Genomic DNA, 23,923 nt, shown 5'->3' with positions numbered 1-23,923 from the left:
ATAGCACAAAGTCTGAGGGTTGAGGGCTAGTGGATGTTTCGACAGCCGCCAACCCGCAGCTTGAGAGCCCTGCACCGACTTTCGTGGAAGTCTGAACCCGCTACGCAGCTTTCCTTCCTCCTTGTTCCTGCAGCACCAACGAGAATGCTAACTCAACACCTGCCCGGCTTAACAGATTCAAGAACAAGGGGAAAGACAGGACAGAAATGTGGCCTCGCCGAATAGAGGTTAATGTGGAACTTAGGAAAGCTAAAAAAGATGACCAGATGCTGAAAAGGAGGAACGTCAGCTCATTCCCTGATGAAGCTACGTCTCCACTACAGGAAAACCAAAACAACCAGGGTACTGTAAATTGGTCTGTTGAGGACATTGTTAAAGGCATAAACAGTAACAATTTGGAAAGCCAGCTCCAAGCTACTCAAGCTGCTCGGAAACTGCTTTCTAGAGAGAAGCAGCCTCCTATAGACAACATCATCCGGGCTGGTTTGATCCCAAAATTTGTGTCCTTCTTGGGCAAAATGGATTGTAGTCCCACTCAGTTTGAATCTGCTTGGGCGCTCACCAACATTGCTTCTGGAACATCTGAACAGACCAAGGCTGTGGTGGACGGAGGTGCTGTCCCAGCATTTATTTCTCTCTTGGCATCTCCCCATGCTCACATCAGCGAGCAAGCTGTGTGGGCTCTTGGAAAGATTGCAGGTGATGGCTCAGTTTTCCGAGACTTAGTTATCAAACATGGTGCAATTGACCCACTGTTGGCACTTCTTGCAGTTCCTGATCTGTCATCCTTGGCATGTGGTTACTTACGGAATCTTACCTGGACACTTTCAAACCTCTGTCGAAACAAGAATCCTGCACCCCATTAGATGCTGCTGAGCAGATCCTTCCTACTCTAGTTCGACTCCTACACCACAACGATCCAGAAGTATTAGCAGACTCCTGCTGGGACATTACCCACCTGACTGATGGGCCAACTGAGCACATTGAGATGGTTGTGAAGAAGGGAGTTGTTCCCCAACTTGTGAAGCTTCTAGGAGCTACTGAACTGCCCATTGTGACGCCGGCACTGAGAGCCATAGGGAATATTGTCACCGGAACAGATGAACAGACTCAGAAAGTGATTGATGCAGGCTTTCCTAGTCTGCTAACAAACCCCAAAACTAATATTCAGAAGGAGGCCACATGGACAATGTCGAACATTACCGCCAGGCGCCAGGACCAGATACAGCAAATGGTGAATCATGGCCTCGTTCTGTTTCTTGTTGGTGTCCTCTCTAAGGCAGACTTTAAGACACAGAAGGAAGCTGCATGGGTTATAACCAACTATACCAGCTGCGGAACTGTTGAACAGATTGTGTATCTGGTTCATTGTAGAATAATAGAACCTTTGATGAACCTCTTGAGTGCAAAAGATACCAAAATTATTCAGGTTATTCTTGATGCCATTTCAAATATCTTTCAGGCTGCAGAGAAACTAGGTGAGTCAGAAAAACTCAGTATAATGATTGAAGAGTGTGTAGGCTTGGATAAAATTGAAGCACTACAGAGCCATGAGAACGAGTCTGTATACAAGGCCTCGTTGAACCTAACCGAGAAGTACTTCTCAGTGGAGGAAGAGGAAGATCAAAATGTGGTGCCAGAAACTACCTCTGAAGGCTTCGCCTTCCAAGTTCAGGATGGAGCTCCCGGGACCTTTAACTTCTAATGTCCAGCCAAAGCACAAAGTTGTTAGGTATGGGCTGTGCTATGCTGTGTTCTCATACATTTGTCTTACTGTTTCTCTACTAAGAACTCTTTTTAAATGGGTTTGTTATTGTAGCACTTTTTACAAAAGAAACTATACTTGAACAGTTATAAACTGTACATACTTTATGAAGCTGTCCTCTGAGTTTATTTCTATGTGGAATTTCGTACCCTGTTGTGTCCTGTAAATAAAGATTAAGTTCCATTCTTCTTTAAAAAAAAAGAATATACTGATAATAGTTTTATCTATTTCTTTTATGTTTTAAATTAGTACATTAATATTTCAATTAGCTTATTTTATGTACACCAACTGATTGACATTTCACTCTGTCCATTTTTAATGACCAACTATGAATATTGAAAATATATTGAAGAAATGTTGGATAAATTCTGAATATCTAGTAATTCAAAAGAAAAAGAGCTGATAGTTAACTGTGTGCAAAACCTACAGAGATTGCAAACTGTTGTTTTTTTATTTTGCTATTTTCAATTTGACACTAAATACTGTAAAGAGACAGAGGGAACTTTTTTTTCTGATAAGAGACAGATTTTATTACAGAGATTTGGTCCATTGGGGAACACATTGTTCTTTTAATTCTGAAAGAACTTCTGAATTAATATTAATGAATCATCATGTTTGGAAGACATAAAGTAGACCCAAATACTGACTATTATCTCATTCATTGCATAAACCTCTAAGTTTATAATAAGGGACGTGGCAAACTTGAAAGAAATAAAGGAGAGAGACAAAATCTCTTTCTTCAACTCCTAAACTTAGGCATTCAAGTTTACTTTTCATAAAGTGGAAACTCCCAGGAGCATTAACCTCACAACAATAGTCTATTATCATCAGGAAAACTATTAAATTCTTCATATTATTTCTCCCATGTCATCAGTAAATACAATAATATGGCCAAAAATTGTCTTTTACATATGGGATAATGTCAAAAACAGAAAGAAAGAAACATCATTTTCTGAAAAAAAAAAACACAAACAAAAAAATACTCCCACAACGCATACAATACACCATAAGGTTTTTGGAATTACTGTCCAATAAAATAAATGTCAGTCCCCAAAGTGGCCATACATCACACCCAAAATTATTTTCCAAAGTTAAAATTGGACCCTTTGGTCTTCTTTGACAATTCTTTTTCCTTCATTTCACAAATGTTCGATGAACAATTATGATTGTTAAATATGTTAGAAACACAATAGTAATTCAAGTAAAAAAGATTCCTTTGACTACGGAGTTTTATCCTACAGAATTTTAAAAGTAGGGTATAAATAAATCAATATATCCATAAGCAAGACAATTTTACATGGAAAATGCAGAGGAGAAAACAACATAGAGTAGGAAAGAAATGGCGGACTCTACTTCAGACTGAATTACAAGAAACCTCCTTTCTTAGAAGGTGATAATTTGCAAAGATGTGTCTAGCAATAGGTAAAGAGCCAAGATCTGACAGATGTGATGCAGAGGGACCAGAGGCAAGAACAGTCTTCAGAACAGGGTGGTGCTGAGTTGCTTGAGGAATAAATGGAGTATGCGTGGAGCTGCAGCTGCAGAAATGCTAGACCCTGAAAACACTCATCTTCAGTATATGAAATACTTTTTGTTCTGTTGTGGCAGACTTGCCATCTCATTTCTTTTCTTTTTTTTTCTCATATTAAGCTTTGATTTATTTATTTATTTCTCATCTTTATTAACTTGGGTGTTTCTTATTTATATTTCGATTGTTATTCCCTTTCCCGGTTTCTGGGCCAACATTCCCCAACCCCTCCCCCTCCCTCAGAAGATGGAAAAATCTCCCACGCTCATGGATTGGCAGGATTAATATAGTAAAAATGGCCATTTTACCAAAAGCGATCTACAGATTCAGTGCAATCCCCATCAAAGTACCAATCCAATTCTTCAGACAGTTAGACAGAACAATTTGCAAATTCATCTGGAATAACAAAAAACCCAGGATAGCTCAAACTATCCTCAACAATAAAAGGACTTCAGGGGGAATCACTATTCCTGAATTCAAGCAGTATTACAGAGCAATAGTGATAAAAACTGCATGGTATTGGTACAGAGACAGACAGACCAGTGGAATAGAATTGAAGACCCAGAAATGAACCCACACACCTATGGTCACTTGATTTTTGACAAAGGAGCCAAAACCATCCAATGGAAAAAAGATAGCATTTTCAGCAAATGGTTTGGTTCAACTGGAGGTCAGCATGTAGAAGAATGCAGATCGATCCATGCTTATCACCCTGTACAAAGCTTACATCCAAGTGGATCAAGGACCTCCACATCAAACCAGATACACTTAAACTAATAGAAGAAAAACTAGGGAAGAATCTCGAACACATGGGCACTGGAGAAAATTTCCTGAACAAAACATCAATGGCTTATGCTCTAAGAGCAAGAATCAACAAATGGGATCTCATAAAACTGCAAAGCTTCTATAAGGCAAAGGGCGCTGTTGTTAGGACAAAAGGGCAACTAATAGATTGGGAAAAGATCTTTATGAATCCTATAACTGATAGAGGGCTTATATCCAAAATATACAAAGAACACAAGAAGTTAGACTGCAGGGAGACAAATAACCCTATTACAAAATGGGGTTCAGAGCTAAACAAAGGATTCACAGCTAAGGAATGCTGAATGGCTGAGAAACACCTAAAGAAATGTTCAACATCGTTAGTCATAAGGGAAATGCAAATCAAAACAACCCTGAGATTCCACCTCACACCAGTGAGAATGGCTAAGATCAAAAACTCAGGTGACAGCAGATGCTGGCGAGGGTGTGGAGAAAGAGAAACACTCCATTGTTGGTGGGATTGCAGACTGGTACAACCATTCTGGAAATCAGTCTGGAGGTTCCTCAGAAAATTGGACATTGCACTACCTGAGGACCCAGCTATATCTCTCCTGGGCATATACCCAAAAGTGTTCCAACATACAACAAAGACACAAGTTCCACTATGTTCATAGCAGCCTTATTTATAATAGCCAGAAGCTGGAAAGAACCCAGATGCCGTTCAACAGAGGAATAGATACAGAAAATGTGGTACATCTACACCATGGAATACTAGTCAGCTATCAAAAACAATGACTTTATGAAATTCATAGGCAAATGGATGGAACTGGAAAATCTCATCCTGAGTGAGGTGACCCAATCACAGAAAAACACACATGGTATGCACTCATTGATAAGTGGCTATTAGCCCAAATGCTCAAATTACCCTAGATGCAGAGAACACATGAAACTCAAGAAGGATGACCAAAATGCAAATGCTTCACTCCTTTAAAAGGGGAAAAAGCATACCCTTGGGAGGGAATAGGGAGGCAAAGTTTAGAACAGAGGCTGAAGGAATGTCCATTCAAAGCCTGCTCCACCTGTGGCCCATACATATACAGCCACCAAACTAGATAAGATGGATGAAGCAAAGAAGTGCAGGCTGACAGGAACCGGATGTAGATCTCTCCTGAGAGACACAGCCAGAATATGGCAAATACATAGGCAAATGCCAGCAGCAAACACTAAACTGAGAATGGGACCCCTGTTTAAGGAATCAGAGAAAGAACTCGAAGAGCTTGAAGGGGCTTGAGACCCCATATGAACAACAATGCCAATTAACCAGAGATTCCAGGGACTAAGCCACTACTCAAAGACTATACATGGACTGACCCTGGGCTCCAACCTCATAGGTAGCAATGAATAGCCTTGTAAGAGCACCAGTGGAAGGGGAAGCCCTTGGTCCTTGGTCCTGCTAAGACTGAATCCCCAGTGAACATGATTGTTGGGGAGAGTGCAGTAATGGGGGGAGAATGGGGAGGGGAGGGGGGGAGTTAGGGGGATGTTTGTCTGGAAACTGGGAAAGGGAATAACATTCGAAATGTAAATAAGAAACACCCAAGTTAATAATGATAAAAAAAGGGTTAATTTTAAAAAGTGAATACATCAGCTAAAAATGTGGATTCTAAAAGTTTCCTGTCACTAAACAACCAGGAATTCCACAACATATGAGAAGGCAAAAACTACAATTGATTGCAATAGAAGAAGGAGAATACCAGCTCAAAGTCTAGAAAATATTCTCAATGAAACAATAAATGAAATTTTCCCTAAAGTAAAGAAGAAGATGCCTATTAAGGTACAAGAAGCATCCAAAATGCCAAATAGATTGGACAAAAAAATGTCCCTTTGCCACATAATAATCAAAACATTAAACATGTAAAGGAAAGAAACATGAAAAACTGCAACAGAAAAAACAACAAAAAGAAAAACCACAAACAAGTAACATATAAAATCAGACCTATAAGATTGATACCTGTCTTCTTAATGTATACTATGAAAGGCAAAGGATTTGGCCACATGGGCTACAGAGTCAAACAAACCACACATGATGTGTCTACAAGCAAGTCAATGGTCCAAATGATTTGGGCAGATTCAGCCATGATAATGAAGTTATTCAGAGGTCACCTTCTGATCTAGTAAACAAGGAGCTTGAAAAGAGACCTCACAGGTCGCTAGATCTGGCTGATGCTTCCCATCCAGCCCCATAAAGGACCAACCACCACAGCCCCCACTGCTCAGCTGCCTGGTCCTTCCCATTGTGTGCAGTGACCCTGTGCTCACCATGTCTTCACTTTGGAGTTTACTTGAGGTCCCCTGCAGCACCCAACAGCAGTGCTCAAAGCAGAACAAGGAAGAGCATTTGAGCCTACACAGCCAAAAATGAATGTGTAGCAAGGCACTCAGAGGAACCCTCCTCCTCATCTGATTGGCAGGACCACCTGGAGGCCTTGGCCAGTGAGTGAGTACTCGTCAAGTTTAAAGTGTGCTTCCAATCCAGACCCAGACCTTTTCCAGATAAGTGGTTTTCACCCATTAGCATTTGTGCCTGACCTAGAGGACTCTTGCCCAACCCAGCCCTGGGGGAGGTCCCATAATTCCAGCTCAGGCTATTCAGCTGCTTGCTCCTTCCATTTGTGAACAATGATCCTTCAGTCCCTAGGACATGACTTCAGACCTTGCCTGAGCTTTCCTCGAAGCACTTAGCTTCCTTCTGTAATCAAGGTGAATAGCTTGCATAGCACATTACTCAGGTGCAGCAGAGGTATCAATCTGATCCACAAGTAGAAGGGTGCCGAGTCTATCGATATTAAAGAGGGTTTTTTTTCTAGAAAACAATAATTTTGTTTTGCATCTTCATACTTGTCCCAGGGAATCTGCAGCTCCCTTTCACCAGATGATAGGTATGAAACAACACAAGGAGAAAAACTGGAAACAGATGACAAACACTGTGGAGCACAATTGTTAGCCAGCAAATCTTCCTCAATGGCACAGTGGAGAAAAACAACAGTTCTATTAGTACAGGTTCTCTAGATAAATATACCTCATCTCATAGAGAGAATGGATCTATGTATATAGAAAGGAGATTTAAAAGAATGTCTCACAGACAGTGATCTACCTGACCCAAAACAGTTGTTGGCCTTATCCACCTGGCCAAAAACAGTTGTTGGCCAAGGGAAAGGAGAAAAATTAATGACTCATTGAGTTCATGTTGCTGGATATCTCAGCAGATCTTCAGTACTTACCAGAATTCTGTAGATATAAGTACTTACTAATGCCAATTTTAAAAAACAAATAAACAAATTATCTTGCCAAAAAATGTAGGGCAAGTAGATAAAACGAAAGAACTATCCTATTTAATGGCCTTTATGTATGTATATTGTCAAAGAATCTATTGCCTAGATTAAAGGTGGATCTTAACATCTCAAACAATCAAGATTAAGCAAGAATTTCTCACTTCAAAAGGTATAATTAAGAAATATCCCCTTCAGGGGAAGCCCTGGGTCCTGCTAAGACTGAACCCCCAGTGAACTAGATTGTTGGGGGGAGGGCGGCAATGGGGGGAGGGTTGGGAGGGGAACACCGATAAGAAAGGGGAGGGGGGAGGGGGATGTTTGCCCGGAAACCGGGAAAGGGAATAACACTCGAAATGTATATAAGAAATACTCAAGTTAATAAAAAAAAAAGAAAGAAAGAAAAAGAAAAGAAATATCCCCTTCAGTAAGCAGCATTAGAGTTACAGTTAGGGGATTAGAGGGCCATGTTTAGGATCGGATGGGAGTTGTTAGGATTAGGGTTAGGTGGCTAGGAAATTTAGGAGTGAAGGTTAGGATAGAGTTAGAAGTTTAGGGTAAGTTTCAGGTTTAGGCGCAGGGTTAGGGTTAAGGTAGCCACCATTATTTTTTTTTTCTTTTTTTTTCGGAGCTGGGGACCAAACCCAGGGCCTTGCGCTTGCTAGGCAAGCGCTCTACCACTGAGCTAAATCCCCAACCCCGCCACCATTATTTTTGATGGTCCCACTGAGTCAATAGAATCCCTATTACACTAAGAAGAAATATTAGGGTTAGGGTTAAGCTCAGGGTTAAGGAAAGGGATTTGTTCTGCTATGTGAAATCAGCTTCTATATTTTCTCTCATCTGCCTTCCTAGTCCTCTTTTTCATTGTATCAACATCTTCTTTCCTGCCCCAAGGAAAGTAGAGCCTGGAATGCCCTGATGAGGAATATCTTTACTATGGGGCCCAGTTCACACAGAACAGAAAATCACTACTTCTTTGGTGGTTCTAAGTTTCACTGAGAGATACTCATAAGGTGGAAGCAATCATGGGACTCGATGCTCCTCTTTGGTAATTATATCATAAATAAAGCATAGGCCATGTGTACAATATAACTCACATTGTACAAGCTAAAATGGTGGCCAATTATTCTTGATGTTCTCACTGAGTCAATAGTATCACTATTACACATTAAAAAAAATCAGACCTACAGGGTATTCATTTCGTATCTTAGTGGTTTTTTTGTTGTTGTTGTTGTTGTTGTTGGGAGCCAGAGTACCCCCATGAGAGCAGTCTGTGTAGCCAAGGTGAGAGATCAGTGTGTGCAGGCAAAGGAACACGCATTTATGTTTAATATGTATAAAAACTTTCTCAAGAAGAGCTTTGTTTGCTGAAGTGCTTATAAGCTGGAGCTACAGAAATAAACTTTGAGTCTTCATCAGCACAGTTGTCTTGGCTCCATGATTCTTTCGTCCCATCTCACCCAATTACAGTTCCTCTCCCCTTAGGCGATCCCTGCTCAACCTAGAGCTGCTGGAAGGCCACAGGTAGCTCCTGAACAGGGACCTGAGTACAGAGGACCTCAATGAGAATTGCTGCATTGATCACAGTGTTCTGGGAAAATGAAACTAAAAGAAATCGACTGTGGGGTAAAAGGTAAGTCCATGAATATTATCCAGTTCTCACTTTGGGGCTGCTAGGAAATTTTGGTTTTTTGTGGGCCTCATTTTTTGCTTGCTGCTGTAAGGACTGTACCCATCAAAAGTAAAATAGAAAGCAAACAGTCAGACAGGCTAGGTTGAGCATGGTGTCTTACCCAACACTCATTCACCTAGGGAGATTGTAGTAAATGGGACAGGGCAAAGCATTCATTAGCAGTCTCAAAGGACTGTTACAAGTGAGAGGAGCAGGGTTTAAAGAACAAAATTTGGAGAATCTCTTAACTCATGTACACACTGAACATGGCTGCCGGAGCAAAGAATGGTATATATACTAACTTGGAAAAAAATTTGAATACAGTTAACAGGTCATTACACAGTTCATGGACCTCAAAAGGTCCTGGTAGATATTTTTTTTCTTTGTGGGCTTTTAATTAAGGATGTTTTGGACACTCACCGTTTCTTGGCTTGATTATTACTGTTTCATGTTGAAAAGAGAAAACGGTTAAGATGTTATCTGCTGGCTACCCACCCCTTGATTTAGTTTTAACTTGTTCAGAAAAGAAAAAGCAGTCTCAATTCGCACAACAAAAACTGTTAAGTTGCCCCGGCACCTGTAGCTGGGAGTCTACCTCAGCTGGAGAAGCCCTGCTAGAGGTAGATTGTCTGCACAAGCTGCTCTTAAAGGAGCCAGCAGCTTCCCAGCTCCTATGGTAAGGAAGCTAATGGCTGTTTTTTCCTAGAGAAATCTCTGCAATTGTGTTTACTGGCTTCAGCAGGTGACAAGGTGCTTCTCTCTTAAAATTACAACAAGAAACAGTGAGAAAATTTTGTCTGGATTAAATAAGTAAATGTGTGTAGCCAGTTCATGTTTGCTTCTGGCTGGTTTAAAAGTATAAATATGCTCTGCATGTCTTGATTATAGAGTACTGGCTTATAAATTATTGGGTATGATTAAAAATTGTAATATCCAGAATGTTAGCTTAAAACTGGTAATTCACTGTTGGAGTCATTCTAAACAACAACATGTGGCATGAGCCAACCCAGGGAAACAATTCTCTAAAGGTACCTCTAAATTAAGATACTATTTTATGTAATTTGTTCTAGAAACCAGAATTATAAAACTTAGTATTTAAAACCATGTCTCTATAATAAGGTATTAAAAGCTGCACTATGATGAATTCATACATAAAAACTGGCACAAACTTTGTAACAAGAACATAATTCACTTGGTATTGATTTTAGTGAGAATGAATTGTTTATTCTGTTGAAAATTGAGATTTGCTTTCCAAAATTATGGTTATGCTCTAATATTGCAAAAGAAACACACACACACACACACACACACACACACACACACACACACACATGTTCCATTAGCTGTAGTTTATAATTCAATCAAAGGTCAAGACTTTAATTCACCCATATTTGTAATTATGAAAAAAAATCTGGAAATCCCATGGAGGGAGAGAGCTGGGCCCTCAGAAGTACAGGCACTCCTGAGAACTCAGAGGAGACTACTTTCTGCCCACATTCCTGACCCAAGAGGAAATCACCTAGTACCATCTGTGCCTCCTGAGCACAGGGACCTGAGCACCCTTCAGGTTTCTGCCTGCACTGAGAGCTGAAAGACAGTCATCAGGAGCACCTACACACCTAAGAGCAGAGCTCTCTGTTCCCAGATGCAGCTGAAAGAAAACAGGTCTACAGAAGTGTGACACACAGGCCTACAGGAGGGTCTAGCCACTGTCAGAGACAGCAAGACAAGCTAACACCAGAGACAACCTGATGGCGAGAGACAAGTGCAGGAACCTAAGCAACAGAAACCAAGATGAGTCAAGTTCTCCCACCAAAGAAAATAATGGATATACAAACACACTGGAAAAGCAAGATAGAATTAAAGTCACATTTTATGATGATAATGGAGGACTTTAAGAAGGACAGAAATAACTCCCTTTAAAAAATACAGGACAACACAACGAAACAAGTAGAAGCCCTTAAAGAGGAAACACAAAAATCCCTTAAAGAATTACAGGAAAACACAACCAAACAGGCAAAGGAATTAAACAAAACAATCCAAGATCTAAAAATGGAAATAGAAACAATAAAGAAAGCACTAAGGGAGACAACCCTGGAGATAGAAAACCTAGGGAAGAGATCAGGAGATATAAATGCAAGCATCACCAACAGAATACAGGAAATAGAGGAGAGAATCTCAGGGATAGAAGATGCCATAGAAAACATTGACACAACCATCAAGGATAATGTAAAATGCAAAAAGCTCCTAATCCAAAACATACAGGAAATACAGGACACAATGAGATCAAACCTAAGGATAATAGGTATAGAAGAAAGTAAAGATTCCCAACTTAGAGGGCCAGTAAATATCTTCAACAAAATTATAGAAGAAAACTTCCCTACCTAAAGAAAGAGATGCCTATAAACATACAAGAAGCCTAGGGAACTCCAAATAGATTGGACCAGAAAAGAAATTCTCCCTATCACATAATAGTCAGAATGCCAAAACACAAAACTAAGAAAGAATATTAAAAGCAGTAAGGGGAAAAGGTCAAATAACATACAAAGGCAGACCTATCAGAATTACACCAGACTTCTCACCAAAGACTGTGAAAGCCAGAAGATCCTGGACAGATGTCATACAGACCCAAAGAGACCACAAATGCCAGCCCAGGCTACTACATCCAGCAAACTCTCAATTAATATAGATGGAGAAACCAAGATATTCCATGACAAAACCAAATTTACACAGTATCTTTCTACAAATCCAGCCCTACAAAGGATAATAGATGGAAAACTCCAACATAAAGAGGGAAACTACACCCTAGAAAAATCAAGAAGATAATCTCCTTGCAATGAAACCAAAAGAAGAGAGACACACAAACATAACTCCACCTCTAACAACAATCACTATTCCTTAATATCTCTTAACAACAATGGACTCAATTCACCAATAAAAAGACATAGAAAAAGACTGCATATGTAAAAACGACCCAGCATTTTGCTGCACACAGGAAACATACCTCAGAGAAAATGACAAACACTACCTGGGAGTAAAAGATTGGAAAACAACTTTCCAAGCAAATAGTACAAAGAAACAAGCTGGAGTAGCCATTCTAATATCGAATAAAATTTACTTTCAATCAAAAGTTATCAAAAAAGATAATAAAGGACCCTTCATATTCATAAAAGGAAAAATTCACCAAGATGAACTCTCAATCCTAAATATCTATGCTCCAAATGCGAGGGCACCCATATTCATAAAAGAAACCTTACTGAAACTCAAAGCACACATTGCACCTCACACACTAATAGTAGGAGATTTCAACACCCCATTCTCACCAATGGACAGATCATGGGAACAGGAATTAAACAGAGATATAGAGAGACAAACCAAATGGACTTAACAGATATTTATAGAACATTCCATTCTAAAACAAAAGAATATACCTTCTTCTGAGCACCTCATGGTACCTTCTCCAAAACTGACCATATAATCGACCACAAAACAGGTCTCAAAAGATACAAGAAGAGAGAAATAATCACATGCATCCTATCAAATCACCATGGACTAAGGCTGGTCTTCAATAACAACAAAAACAACAGAAAGCTCATATACACATAGAAGTTGAACAACACTATACTCAATGATAACTTGGTCAGGAAGAAACAAAGAAATTAAGGACTTTTTAGAATTTAATGAAAATGAAGGCACAACATACCCAAACTTATGGGACACAATGAAAGCAATGCTAAGAGGAAAATTCAGAGCTCTGAGTGCCTGCAAAAAGAAACAGGAGATAGCATACATTAGCAGCTTGACAGCACACCTGAAAGCTCTAGAACAAAAAGAAGCAAATTCAACCAAGAGGAGTAGAAGGCAGGAAATAATCAAACTCAGGGCTGAAATCAACAAAGTAGAAACAAAATGACTATACAAAGAATTAACAAAACCAAGAGCTGATTCTTTGAGAAAATCAACAAGATAGACAAACCTTTAGCCAGACTAACCAGAGGGCACAGAGACAGTATGCAAATAAACAAAATCAGAAATGAAAAGGGAGTCATAACAACACAAACTGAGGAAATTCAAAAAATCATCAGGTCCTACTACAAAAGCCAATATTCAACAAAACTGGAAAATCTGGAGGAAATGGACAATTTTCTAGAAAAATACAACGTACCAAGGTTAATTCAGGAACAGATAAACCATCTAACACTTCCATAACTCCTAAAGAAATAGAAGCAATCATTAAAAATCTCACAACCAAAAAGATCCCAGGCCAGATGGGTTAAGTGTAGAAGTCTATCAGACCTTCAAAGAAGACCTCATACTGTCCAAACTATTCCACAAAATAGAAACAGACGAAACACTACACAATTCTATGGAGCCACAATTACTCTTATACCTAAATCACACAAAGACCCAACAAAGAAAGAGAACTTCAGACCAATTTCCCTTATGAATACTGACACAAAAATACTCCATAAAATTCTTGCAAACCAAATCCAAGAATACATCAAAACGATCATCCATCATGATCAAGTAGGCTTCAGGGATGCAGGGATGATTTAATATACAGAAATCCATCAATGTAATCCACTATGTAAACAAACTCAAAGGAAAAAAATTACATGATCATTTCATTAGATGCTGAGAAAGCATTTGTAAAAATTCAACAACCCTTCATGATAAAAGTCCTGGGAAGATCAGGAATTCAAGGCCCATACTTAAACACACTAAAAGCCATATACAGCAAACCAGTAGCTAACATTAAACTAAATGGAAAGAAACTTGAAACAATCCCACTAAAATCAGGGAGTAGAAAAGGCTGCCCACTCTCACCCTACCTTTTCAACATAGTACTCGAAGTCCTAGCCAGAGCAGACAACCAAAGAAGGTCAAAGGGATACAAATTGGAAAGAAAAAAGTCAAAATATCACTATTTGCAGATGATATGATAGTATACTTAAGTGACCCCAAGAGTTCCACCAGAGAACTACTAAGCCTGATAAACAACTTCAGCAAAGTGACTGAGTATAAAATTAACTCAAACAAATCTGTAGCCTTTCTCTACACAAAGGACAAACAGGCTAAGAAAGATATTAGGGAAATGACCTCCTTCACAATAGTCCCAAATAATATAAAACACCTTGGTGTGACTCTAATGAAGCAAGTGAAACATCTGTATGATAAGACCTTCAAGTCTCTGAAGAAAGAAATCAAAGATGATCTCAGAAGATGGAAAGATCTCCCATGCTCATGGATTGGCAGGATTAATACAATAAAAATGGCCATTTTGCCAAAAGCAATCTACAAATTCAATGCAATCCCCATAAAACTCAACTCTTCATAGACATCGAAAGAGCAATTTGGAAATTCATTTGGAATAACAAAAACCCAGGATAGAGAAAACTACTCTCAATGATAAAAGAACTTCTGCGGGGAATCACCATCCCTGACCTCAAGCAGTATTACAGAGCAATAGTGATAAAAACTGTATGGTATTTGTACAGAGACAGGCAGATAGATCAGTGGTATAGAATTGAAAACCCAGAAATGAACCCACACACCTATAGTCACTTGATCTTTGACAGAGTTGCTAAAACTATCCAACGGAAAAAAGACATTTTCAACAAATGGTGCTGATTCAACTGGAGGTCAACATATAGAACAATGCAAATGATCCATTCTTATTGCCCTGCACAAAGCTTAAGTCCAAATGCATAAAGGACCTCCACATAAAACCAGATACACTCAAACTAATAGAAGAGTCTTGAACACATGGACATTGGAGAATTTTCCTGAACAAAACATCAATGGTTTATACTCTAAGATCAAGAATCAACAAATTTTATACTCATAAAACTGCAAAGCTTCTGTAAGGCAAAGGACACTGTCATTGGGACAAAATAGCAACCAACATATTGGGAAAAGATCTTTACCAGTCCTACATTTGATAGAGGACTAATATCCAAAATATACAAAGAACTCAAGCAGGTAGATGCCAGAGAGTCAAATAACCCTAAGAAATGACAGGGCTAAAGAGAAAATTCTCAGCTGAGGAATATCGAATGGCTGAGAAGCACCTAAAGAAATGTTCAACATCCTTAGTCACTGGGGAAATGCAAATCAAAACAACCCTGAGATTCCACCTCACACCAGTCAGAATGGCAAAGATCAAAAACTCAGGGACAGCAGATGCTGGTGAGGATGTAGAGAGAGAGGAACACTCCTCCATTGTTGGTGGGATTGCAAATTGGTATAACCACTGTGGAAATCAGTCCGGAGGTTCCTCAGAAAATTGAACATTGCACTACCTAAGGACCCAGCTATACTTCTCCTGGGCATATACCCCAAAGATGCTCCAACATACAACAAAAATACATGTTCCACTATGTTAATAGTAGCCTTATTTATAATAGCCAGAAGCTGGAAAGAACCCAGATGCCCTTCAACAGAGGAATGGATACAGAAAATGTGGCACATCCACACAATGGAATAGTATTCCGCTATCAAAAACAATGACTTTATGAAATTCATAGGCAAATGGATTGAACTAGAAAATATCTTCCTGAGTGAGGTAATCCAATCACAGAAAATCACACATGCTATGCTCTCACTGATAAGTGGATATTAGCCCAAAAGCTCAAATTACCCAAGATACAATCTGGAGACCACATGAAGCTCAAGAAGCAGGATCACCAAAGTGCGTATGCTTCCACTCCTCTTAAAAGGAGAACAAAAATATCCACAGGAGGGGATATGGAGGCAAGTTTGGAGCAGCAACTGAAGGAATGGCCATTCAGAGCCTGCCCCCACATGGGTATACAACCCATATATATAGAGAGAGCCACCCAAACTAGATAAGATTGATGATGCCAAGAAGTGCATGCTGACAGAAACTGGATATAGATGTTGCCTGAGAGACATAGCCAGCGCATATCGAATACAGAGGTGAATGCTAGCAGTAAACCACTGAACTGAGAACAGGACCCCAGTTGGAGGAATTAGAGAAAGGACTGAAAGAGCTGAAGATGCCTACAACCCCATAAGAACAACAATGCCAACCAACCAGAGCTTCCAGGGACTAAACCACTACTGAAAGACTATACATGAACTGACCCAGGGCTCCAACTGCATATAAAGCAGTGAATAATAGCCTTGTTGGGCACCAATGGAAGGAGAAGCCCTTAGTGATGCCAAGGTTAGACCCCCAGTGTAAGGAAATGTTGGGGAGCAGTAGGTGAGGTGAATGGAGAGGAGAACACCATTATAGAAGAAGGGGATAGGTAGGTGATGGGGGCTTATGTCTGGTAAACCAGGAAAGAGAATAACACATGAAATGTAAATTTAAAAAGTAAACAAGAAAAATGGGGGAAAAACGAACACATAGAGAAACCTTATGAATGCAAGCATTTGCAAGTCAAAATTATGTACAGCAACATAAAAGATAATATACAAAGGAAAAACCACATGAATACTACCAATGTGGTAAAGCCTTTGCATATCATAATTCTTTAGAAATACACAAAAGAAATCACACTGAAGTGAATCATTATTAACATAATCAGTGTGATAAAACCTTGGCAATTCACAGTCATCTCCAACTACATAATAGAAGATATTCAAGAGGGTAACCCTATGAATGTAGTCAGTTCATTAAGCCCTTGCATGCCACAGTGATCTCCACATATATAAAAGAACACATGCTATAGAGAAACAGTATGTATGTATCGAATGAAGTAAAGCCTTTCCAGGACACAGTCATCTCTGAATACACAAAAGAAAATGTGCTAAATAGAAGCTTTACTAAAGTAATCAATGTGATGAAGCCTTTGCATATCATGGTCATCTCCAAACACATTAATGAGCACAACATAGTGGAGAGCTCAATGATCGTAGTGAATGTAGTAAAGCCTTTGCATGTCACTGTACTATCCAAATTCTTAAAGGAACACACACTTTAGAGAAACCTTGAATGTACTAAATGTGAAAAAGCCCGTGCATATCACTATGGTCTCCAAAGTCATAAAAGAATACAAACTAGACAAAAATCTTGTGAATGCACTCAAGTTTGAAAATCATTTACATGCAACTGTAGTCTCTGAACACATAAAAGAACACATACAAGAGAGAAACCTTATCAATATAATCAATTTGGTAAAGCCTTTGCAAGTCATAATCATATTTAAATGCATGAAATAATTCATAGTAGAAATAAACCGGTGATTTGAATATGCTTGTCTAAGAAATGGCACTATTAGGAGGTGTAACTTGTGGGAGTTCATATCTTTCTGAAGGAAGTGAATTACTATTGTGGCTGTCTTTCGACCTCTGGTCGGTACAAAATAGCCCAGAATACTACTTGGCTGGAAGACAGTCTCTTCCTGGCTTCCTTCTCATGAAGATGCAGAACTCTCAGCTCCTTCTCCAGCATTATGCTGCCATGCTTCCTGCTATGATGCTAATGGACTAAACATTTGAAACTGTAAGCTACTTGTCGTTATGGGAGTTGCCTTGGTCAGTGTGTCTCTTCTTAGCAATGGAAATTCAAAGATAGAAGTTGGAACCCCAGACTAAAATATTGCTATGATAGGCCTGATTGTGTTTTTGTTTGAGGAATGTTGATTTTTAGACTTTGGATTTGCACATGCATTAAGGGCCATCCTAGTAGAAATATGGTACTCAATGATATTAAAGGAATGGTGGTGTTAGGGCATGATTCTATCCAGCGAAACTAATGGATTTGCAGTTGTACAGGAAAAGTGTATCATGTTAGGCAATATTATTACCTGGTTATTATTTTCATGTGGACATAAGGAGATAAAATTATATGTCAAATTGCAAGTGATGGATTATGATTACTATTCTGATGTGGTACAGGCCTTCAGTCCAAGGAGATGAGAGTCAAGCAGATTTCTGATTCACATCATCCTGGTACAGAACAAGTTTTATGTAAAGTGAATCTTAGGTTTTGTCAAAGTGTTACACAACTTTTATCCCAGCATTCAGGAAACAGAGCCATGCAGATCTCGAGTTCAATGTAATCTACAGAGCAAATTCCACAACAGCCAAGCTTAGACAATAGAAATCTGGTGATAATATAAAGAAGGGGCCATGTTCCAGCCCTTATCAAGCAGCAGAACTCAGCAGCTTTGTCCATGCGGATCTGGCTTTAGGAGCAAATATAGAAGGGACAACTGAAGCAACTGATGCTGTTTAGCTGTAGTTAAAAAATTAGCAATGATGAAGAAACCAGCATCACTGAGGTCAAATCTTCTGGTAACTGTTTTCTGAGAGATAAGCTGTGTCCCAGAGATAGCCAAGGTTAGACCTTGCCGTGCAGCTGGATGTGGACATGTGTGAGAATCATCCGGGTGTGGTGTTGTTTTCGAAGGCCTGAAGGTGTCAGGCAGGATAGCTGACTTTGCACCATGAAGTGAGTGCATGAGAAGTGAAGCCTTGGTGCAGGAGTGGGGTGAGCAGAAAGAACGGGTTCAGCAGGAGGGTGGAGTCACCGAGAACTTCGCGTGCTGTAGAGGGAGGAGAGGGAAAAGTGCCCCGGCTCAGCCCTTTGAGGAGCGGAGAGGATCATGTGTGGAACTGAGACACTAACAGGAAGCTGCAATGTTAAATGACACTGAGGTTGCCTTGAAGACCCTGAGACTGTGAGAAGCCAGAAGCCATGGCACACGTTTTCGGGAGAACCTATTTCTGGGTATAAAACATGCCCAAGAGAGAGAATTGTGCTGTGGTGACCAAAGCAGAGAGGAGCTGGAGATGGGAAGAGGCTTTGACAGCGGACATGGAGGTGCAGAGTCTGGAGATTGCCGGGCTGGGTCTGGTTTTGGTGCAGTTTTCTCTCACAATGGCGCTTAGGGCAGTGCAGTTCGTCCTGTGAGTTTGGGGGACAGGATGTGACGTTTGTTTTTGAAAACACAGGGGTTATAGTTTCATGAATCTCCAAAGCAGAAGCCTGTGAACGTCGGACGTCTTCCATTTCTGTGACTGATTTTACGGTGGGGACTTTGATGCCGGAGGTCAGGCGTTGTGCATTTGCTACCGGCCGGCTGTGACAAGTTCCCCGGGACCCAACCAATCAAGTAGGGCAATGCCCCCAGACCCTCCTCCACTGGCCACATGCACGCTCAAGACAGATTATGCAAATGAAGAACAAGTCCAGATTAACAAATTCATATTTATGCAAATGAAGCGGGGCATAAGTGACAGCAACGAGGGTCCAGGCAGGGGTCAACACAGGGTTGTCACAGGGTGGTGTAGCCGCTGTCTCCCATCAGGAACGAGGCCCCGCCCACCGACATCAGGGCCCCTCCCCCAAGGCATGGGGACCCCGGGGCAATGACATCATCCTCCTCCTGAGTTTCCACCCCCTTGGTCTGAGGCCGGATGACATCATCATCTTTGTCCTGCTCTGGGACCGTAGGGACAGCAGCCTGAGAATCTGCGATCCAAGCCTATGGGTCCGGGACAGAAAGTGGGTGGGGCTAAGAGAGGGAGTGCACATGATGGGCGGGGCTTCTACAGGAAATAGGTGGAGGAAACTTGGACTCCACAGAAGTGGATGGGACCTAAACATGAGGTAAGCAGGCCGCTATAGGAAATGGGTGGGGCATAGACAGGAAGTGGGAATGGAAGGGAGTGGCCAGGTCTGGGAGACTGGTGAGGAAAAGGGGCAGGACCTAAACAGCAAGTGGGCGGGGCCAAAACCGCTGGCTGTTGGTGGAGGTGGGCAAGGCCTCCCCTAACCCCGGGAGGCATCCATTGACCCTGCAACCCCTGATCCCCAAACCCGGTACCTGGAAGTTCCCATGATGTTTCTCGAAGAGGCCAGGGAAGGAGCCGCGGGGGTCGGGGACACCAGGCAGCAGGGCTTCCTTCACCCTAGTATCGGGGCGGGGTCAGGGATCACAGGTGAGTCAAAAGGCCACACAGACCCCTCGGACCCGGGCCGTGACCCCATGATCCGTGTCCCATCCCTGTGACCTCTGACCCCTGACCTCTCACCTGCGCATCCGCAGCAGGGCCAGGAGCAGCACCAGGGTGAGCAGGGCCACCGCAAGGCCACAGGCCAGGGCGAGAGGTGGGGTGGGGGTCCCGGGGGTCCTCGGGAGGGTGGGGCCAGTGCAGGAGCCTGGTAGGGAGGGGGCAGAGCCGCGTGAGAAAGATGCCGACCCTCAACACACCCGCTCTTCAGTCATCTCCATTCGATTACAGTGATATCATTGCTAAACCCCACCCAACCATGCGGCCGGCATTTAAGAGCCTGTGACATCATCGCCAGGCCCTGCCCCTTGCTTGACCTCCGTGACATCAATAAGCCCTGCCTACTGGCTGTCAAACTTTTGTGATAATGACATCACCTTCATGCCCCAGCCACTCCCATCTGTCCCCGGAGTCCCCAGAGCGATGACATCATTGCCAGGCCCTGCCTGCTTCCTGTTGGATATGACTGGAGCGTCAACCAACACCAAGACCTCACGCCCGAGCCCCGCCCACCCGGCTGTCCATCAGTGTAGAAACCATGATGTCATCATCCAACCTTGGGACCCCACATCGCCCAGTCTTCACCTGTGGGTCCCACTCCCTGCAGGCTGGCCACGCCTGTCCACTTGCTGGGCCGCGCCTCGGGGCCATAGTAGAAATCCTGGGGCGTCGCCCGCACCCGGAAGTCGTAGCAGCGCCCAGGGTCCAGCCCGCCCACTGTCAGGTTGCAGAATGGTGCAGAGGTCGACTGTGGGGATAGAGGCGGGTAAAAGGTCACAGTAAGGTTCATGAGTGTCCAGGAGGCAGAACAAGATGGCAGTTCATTGGAGGGCCACGCCCTCAGCACAGACCCTGCCCTTGACACAGACCCCACGCCCGGGCCCCACTGCTCGCCTGCCATTCAGGGTCGAAGTCATCTCTGTGCTGCACCTCATATTCCAGCCCAGGGTAAGAGTGGGAGGGGCAGGAAACAGCAACAGTGTCCCCTACCCAGCTCAGGGTGACGTTCCATGGAGGGCGGGGCCTCACTGCGGGGAGGATGGGGTGAGAACAGAGGGTGAAGTAAAGATAGAGCCACTTCCGGGTCACGGTCACATCTGGTTCACCGAGTCACTCCTGGGGCCAGACTAGGCTTGACCACCAAGACCCCACACACACACACACACACACACACACACACACACACACACACACACACACACACACACACACACACACAGTGCAAATGGAGAGGACACACCCACTTCCTGTCACATGACCTCACTTCCTGTTACAAGATAGTCACTTCCCGTTAGGGCTCTACCCATATTCTTATTTGTCCCAGCCAACCAAGGCCCTCCCATCCTCTAAAAGGTCAAAACATACCTACTTCCTGTCTGACATACTCACTTCCAGGTTAAACTGCACCCATATTCACACCTGACCCTCCACAAAAGTTGCCCACATCATTCAATTTGCAAAATCCACACTTACTTCGTTCAGAAACACCCACTCCTGGTTTAGGCCCCGCCCGCTATACAATAGATTCTGCCCACCTTGACCTACCTCATCTTCTAATAACTGAACCACGCCCCCTTTCTGACGAGTAAACAATTTCCTCTTTAAGCCACGCCTCATCCTGATCTGGCCACGACCATCACAACCACAGTCTTTTTTTTTTGCTCAAGCCACGCCCACTTTTTCTCTGAAACGCATTCAGATTGGGACCCACCCATCAGTCAGGCCCCTCCCACTATACCTCAGGCCCCGCCCAGTACCTGTCCAGGCCCCGCCCCCAGGGCACTCACGCCAGGCCGATGCCTTCTTCTTCCGGGAGAACAGCTTGGCTCCGCCTCCCTCACGCAGCACCACCTCCAGAAGCCCCTTCCCCATGGGGAGGACACAGCCTGCTCTGACGCTGTCCAACAGAAAGTAGTGTGGGCAGGGCTGGGGGACCTGGTTTCCATACCTGCAAGTCCGGTATAGGAAGTAATGTCACAGCCATGGGAAATGAACAGGATGTGCTGGGGAGGTCCTGGTTTTCAGGAAGGGGCCTGAGAGTATTGGACAGGTGGGGGCGGGGACTTGAGGGAACAGGAAACAGGAGGTGACATCACGGGACCCAGAGGGAGGGAAACTGGGGAAGAGGAAGTGCTAGGGAGGGTCTTGGAGTGAAGAGGAGGCCTGGAACAGGAAATGAGGAAAACGATACAACAAGTGGCATCACAGGCAAGGGTACAAATGGAACTGAGAAAACAGGAAGTGAAGGGGCAGAGTTTGGGGCAGAACTGACAGTGAGGAATAGGTACAAATGGAACTGAGAAAACAGGAAGTGAAGGGGCAGAGTTTGGAGCGGAACTGACAGTGAGGAATAGGCAAGGGGAATACGAAACCATGGGAAAGGAAACAGGAAATGGCATCATGGGCAGAATTTGAAAATAGGAAGCGGCCCTGGCTCCGCCCCTTCTCTCCCTGCTCCTCACCGGAACTCCAGGCTGAGATTGGCTGACAGCCCATGGTGGGCAGAGCCCGGGCCCCACGTGACTTCCACGCTCTCCAGGTCATGGCAAACAATGGCAACAGAGAGGGTGTCACCTGGGGGCAGGGCCGAGGTGGTGAAATCAGAGGGGCGGGGCTTATTCACTCCTGCCAATCATAAAACCTGGTCCTATTTGCATATTCATGAAGGACAAGAAGCTCATTTGCATTCCAGGAGACTGGAATCCTTATTCATTCACATATTAATGAGTGGAGGTTGAGTGTGCATGATGTCAGGTAAAGCAATCATTTGCACATCTATGATGCATAGAAATAATTTGCATATTCATGAGGTGGACAGGGCTCACTTGCAGATCCATCAGTAAATAGAGCTCATTCACATAAACATGAGAGATCCAGCACTCACTTGCATGGTGCTGACCCGGGAGCCAGAGCTGGTTTACGTATTTATTATGCAGCTTGGCTCATTTGCATATCTTCAACTTGCTGATTCAACCCTCATTTATATATTTATTGCAGGAGGGATGCTCATTTGCCTAGTTCGGAGTGAAAACCGCGATCATCATGAATATGCACCGAGGGGCGGGGATTTGCAAAGGATTACGCTGCTGCAGAGTGGTGCACTGTTGAGGTTCCTGGCGACCCCGAGAACATTTTGTCGCCAACCATCTTGGCTCCTTCTGCCCTCATTGTTGTGCTGGATACCCGCCACCATCTCGTTTTCTTGTGGCTCTGTTCTCATCACCATATTTCCTGATCTAACCCGCACACGCGGCGTCCCCGCCCCCATCTTGAATTGTCACTGCGGCTCCAACCCAGCTGCTTTCTTGCAGTCCCACCCTTCGACTTTCTAATCCCACCCACACCAATCTAGCCCAGCCCCTGCCAAGCCCTAACCCTGTCTCCATCTTGGATTTCCAGCCTTTATAGATTTCTTTCACGTTCTGACCCCGCCCCCGCCGCTATCTTGGATTTTCACTGCTGCTCCTACCCAAGCCTCCTCCTCAGCCCCGCCCAAGTCGCCATTTTTCCCCCTAGTTAAGTTGGCTTCTGCAAGGCCACACCCCTGAGGCCATCTTGGACTCTCTAACCCCGCCCGCACCACTCTAACCGCGCCCCCTACTCTTGGCCCCAACACTGCTGCCATCTTGTCCCCCTCACCCCGCCCGCCGCGCCACCCCAGACCTACCCCGCCCCGTCCGCTCTCACCGACGCCCCCTGTCCGTGGCGTCCTCGTCGGAATCGCCCCCAAGACCCGCGGCAGGAGCATGGCCACGATGGCCCAGGTCACAGCTCGCATGATAGGGGCGGGGCCTCGGCGGGGTCGCGAGTTCTAGGGTCGGCGCGATTGACAGTGGCGCCCGGGCACAGTGCCCAGCTCATTGGGATGCCACGCC

At 43.2% G+C, this 23,923-nt stretch overlaps 1 protein-coding gene and 1 pseudogene across 6 annotated transcripts; one reads left to right on the top strand and one right to left on the bottom strand.

Moving 5' to 3' along the window:
- Kpna1-ps2 (karyopherin subunit alpha 1, pseudogene 2) lies at nucleotides 96-23,237 on the top strand (annotated as a pseudogene).
- On the bottom strand, nucleotides 19,223-23,923 carry Crlf2 (cytokine receptor-like factor 2). Of its 6 annotated transcripts, none has more exons than NM_134465.2 (8): nucleotides 23,736-23,923; nucleotides 22,511-22,622; nucleotides 21,836-21,996; nucleotides 20,943-21,076; nucleotides 20,634-20,796; nucleotides 20,070-20,196; nucleotides 19,862-19,946; nucleotides 19,223-19,519 (listed from the first exon to the last, which is right to left on the bottom strand). In NM_134465.2, exons 1-8 carry the CDS (start codon nucleotides 23,824-23,826, stop codon nucleotides 19,310-19,312), a joined length of 1,083 nt encoding a protein of 360 aa, NP_604460.2. In that variant the 5' UTR covers nucleotides 23,827-23,923; the 3' UTR covers nucleotides 19,223-19,309. The 6 variants fall into 6 exon arrangements, with proteins under 6 accessions (NP_604460.2, XP_008768137.1, XP_038947528.1 ...); XM_008769915.3 differs by having other exon boundaries at nucleotides 21,806-21,996; nucleotides 23,736-23,873; XM_039091600.1 differs by having other exon boundaries at nucleotides 21,806-21,945; nucleotides 23,736-23,873.

The sequence above is a fragment of the Rattus norvegicus genome, chromosome 14 (genome assembly GCF_036323735.1).
Source record: "Rattus norvegicus strain BN/NHsdMcwi chromosome 14, GRCr8, whole genome shotgun sequence".
NCBI lineage: Eukaryota > Metazoa > Chordata > Mammalia > Rodentia > Muridae > Rattus > Rattus norvegicus.
This window is presented reverse-complemented; position numbering and strand designations above follow the sequence as displayed.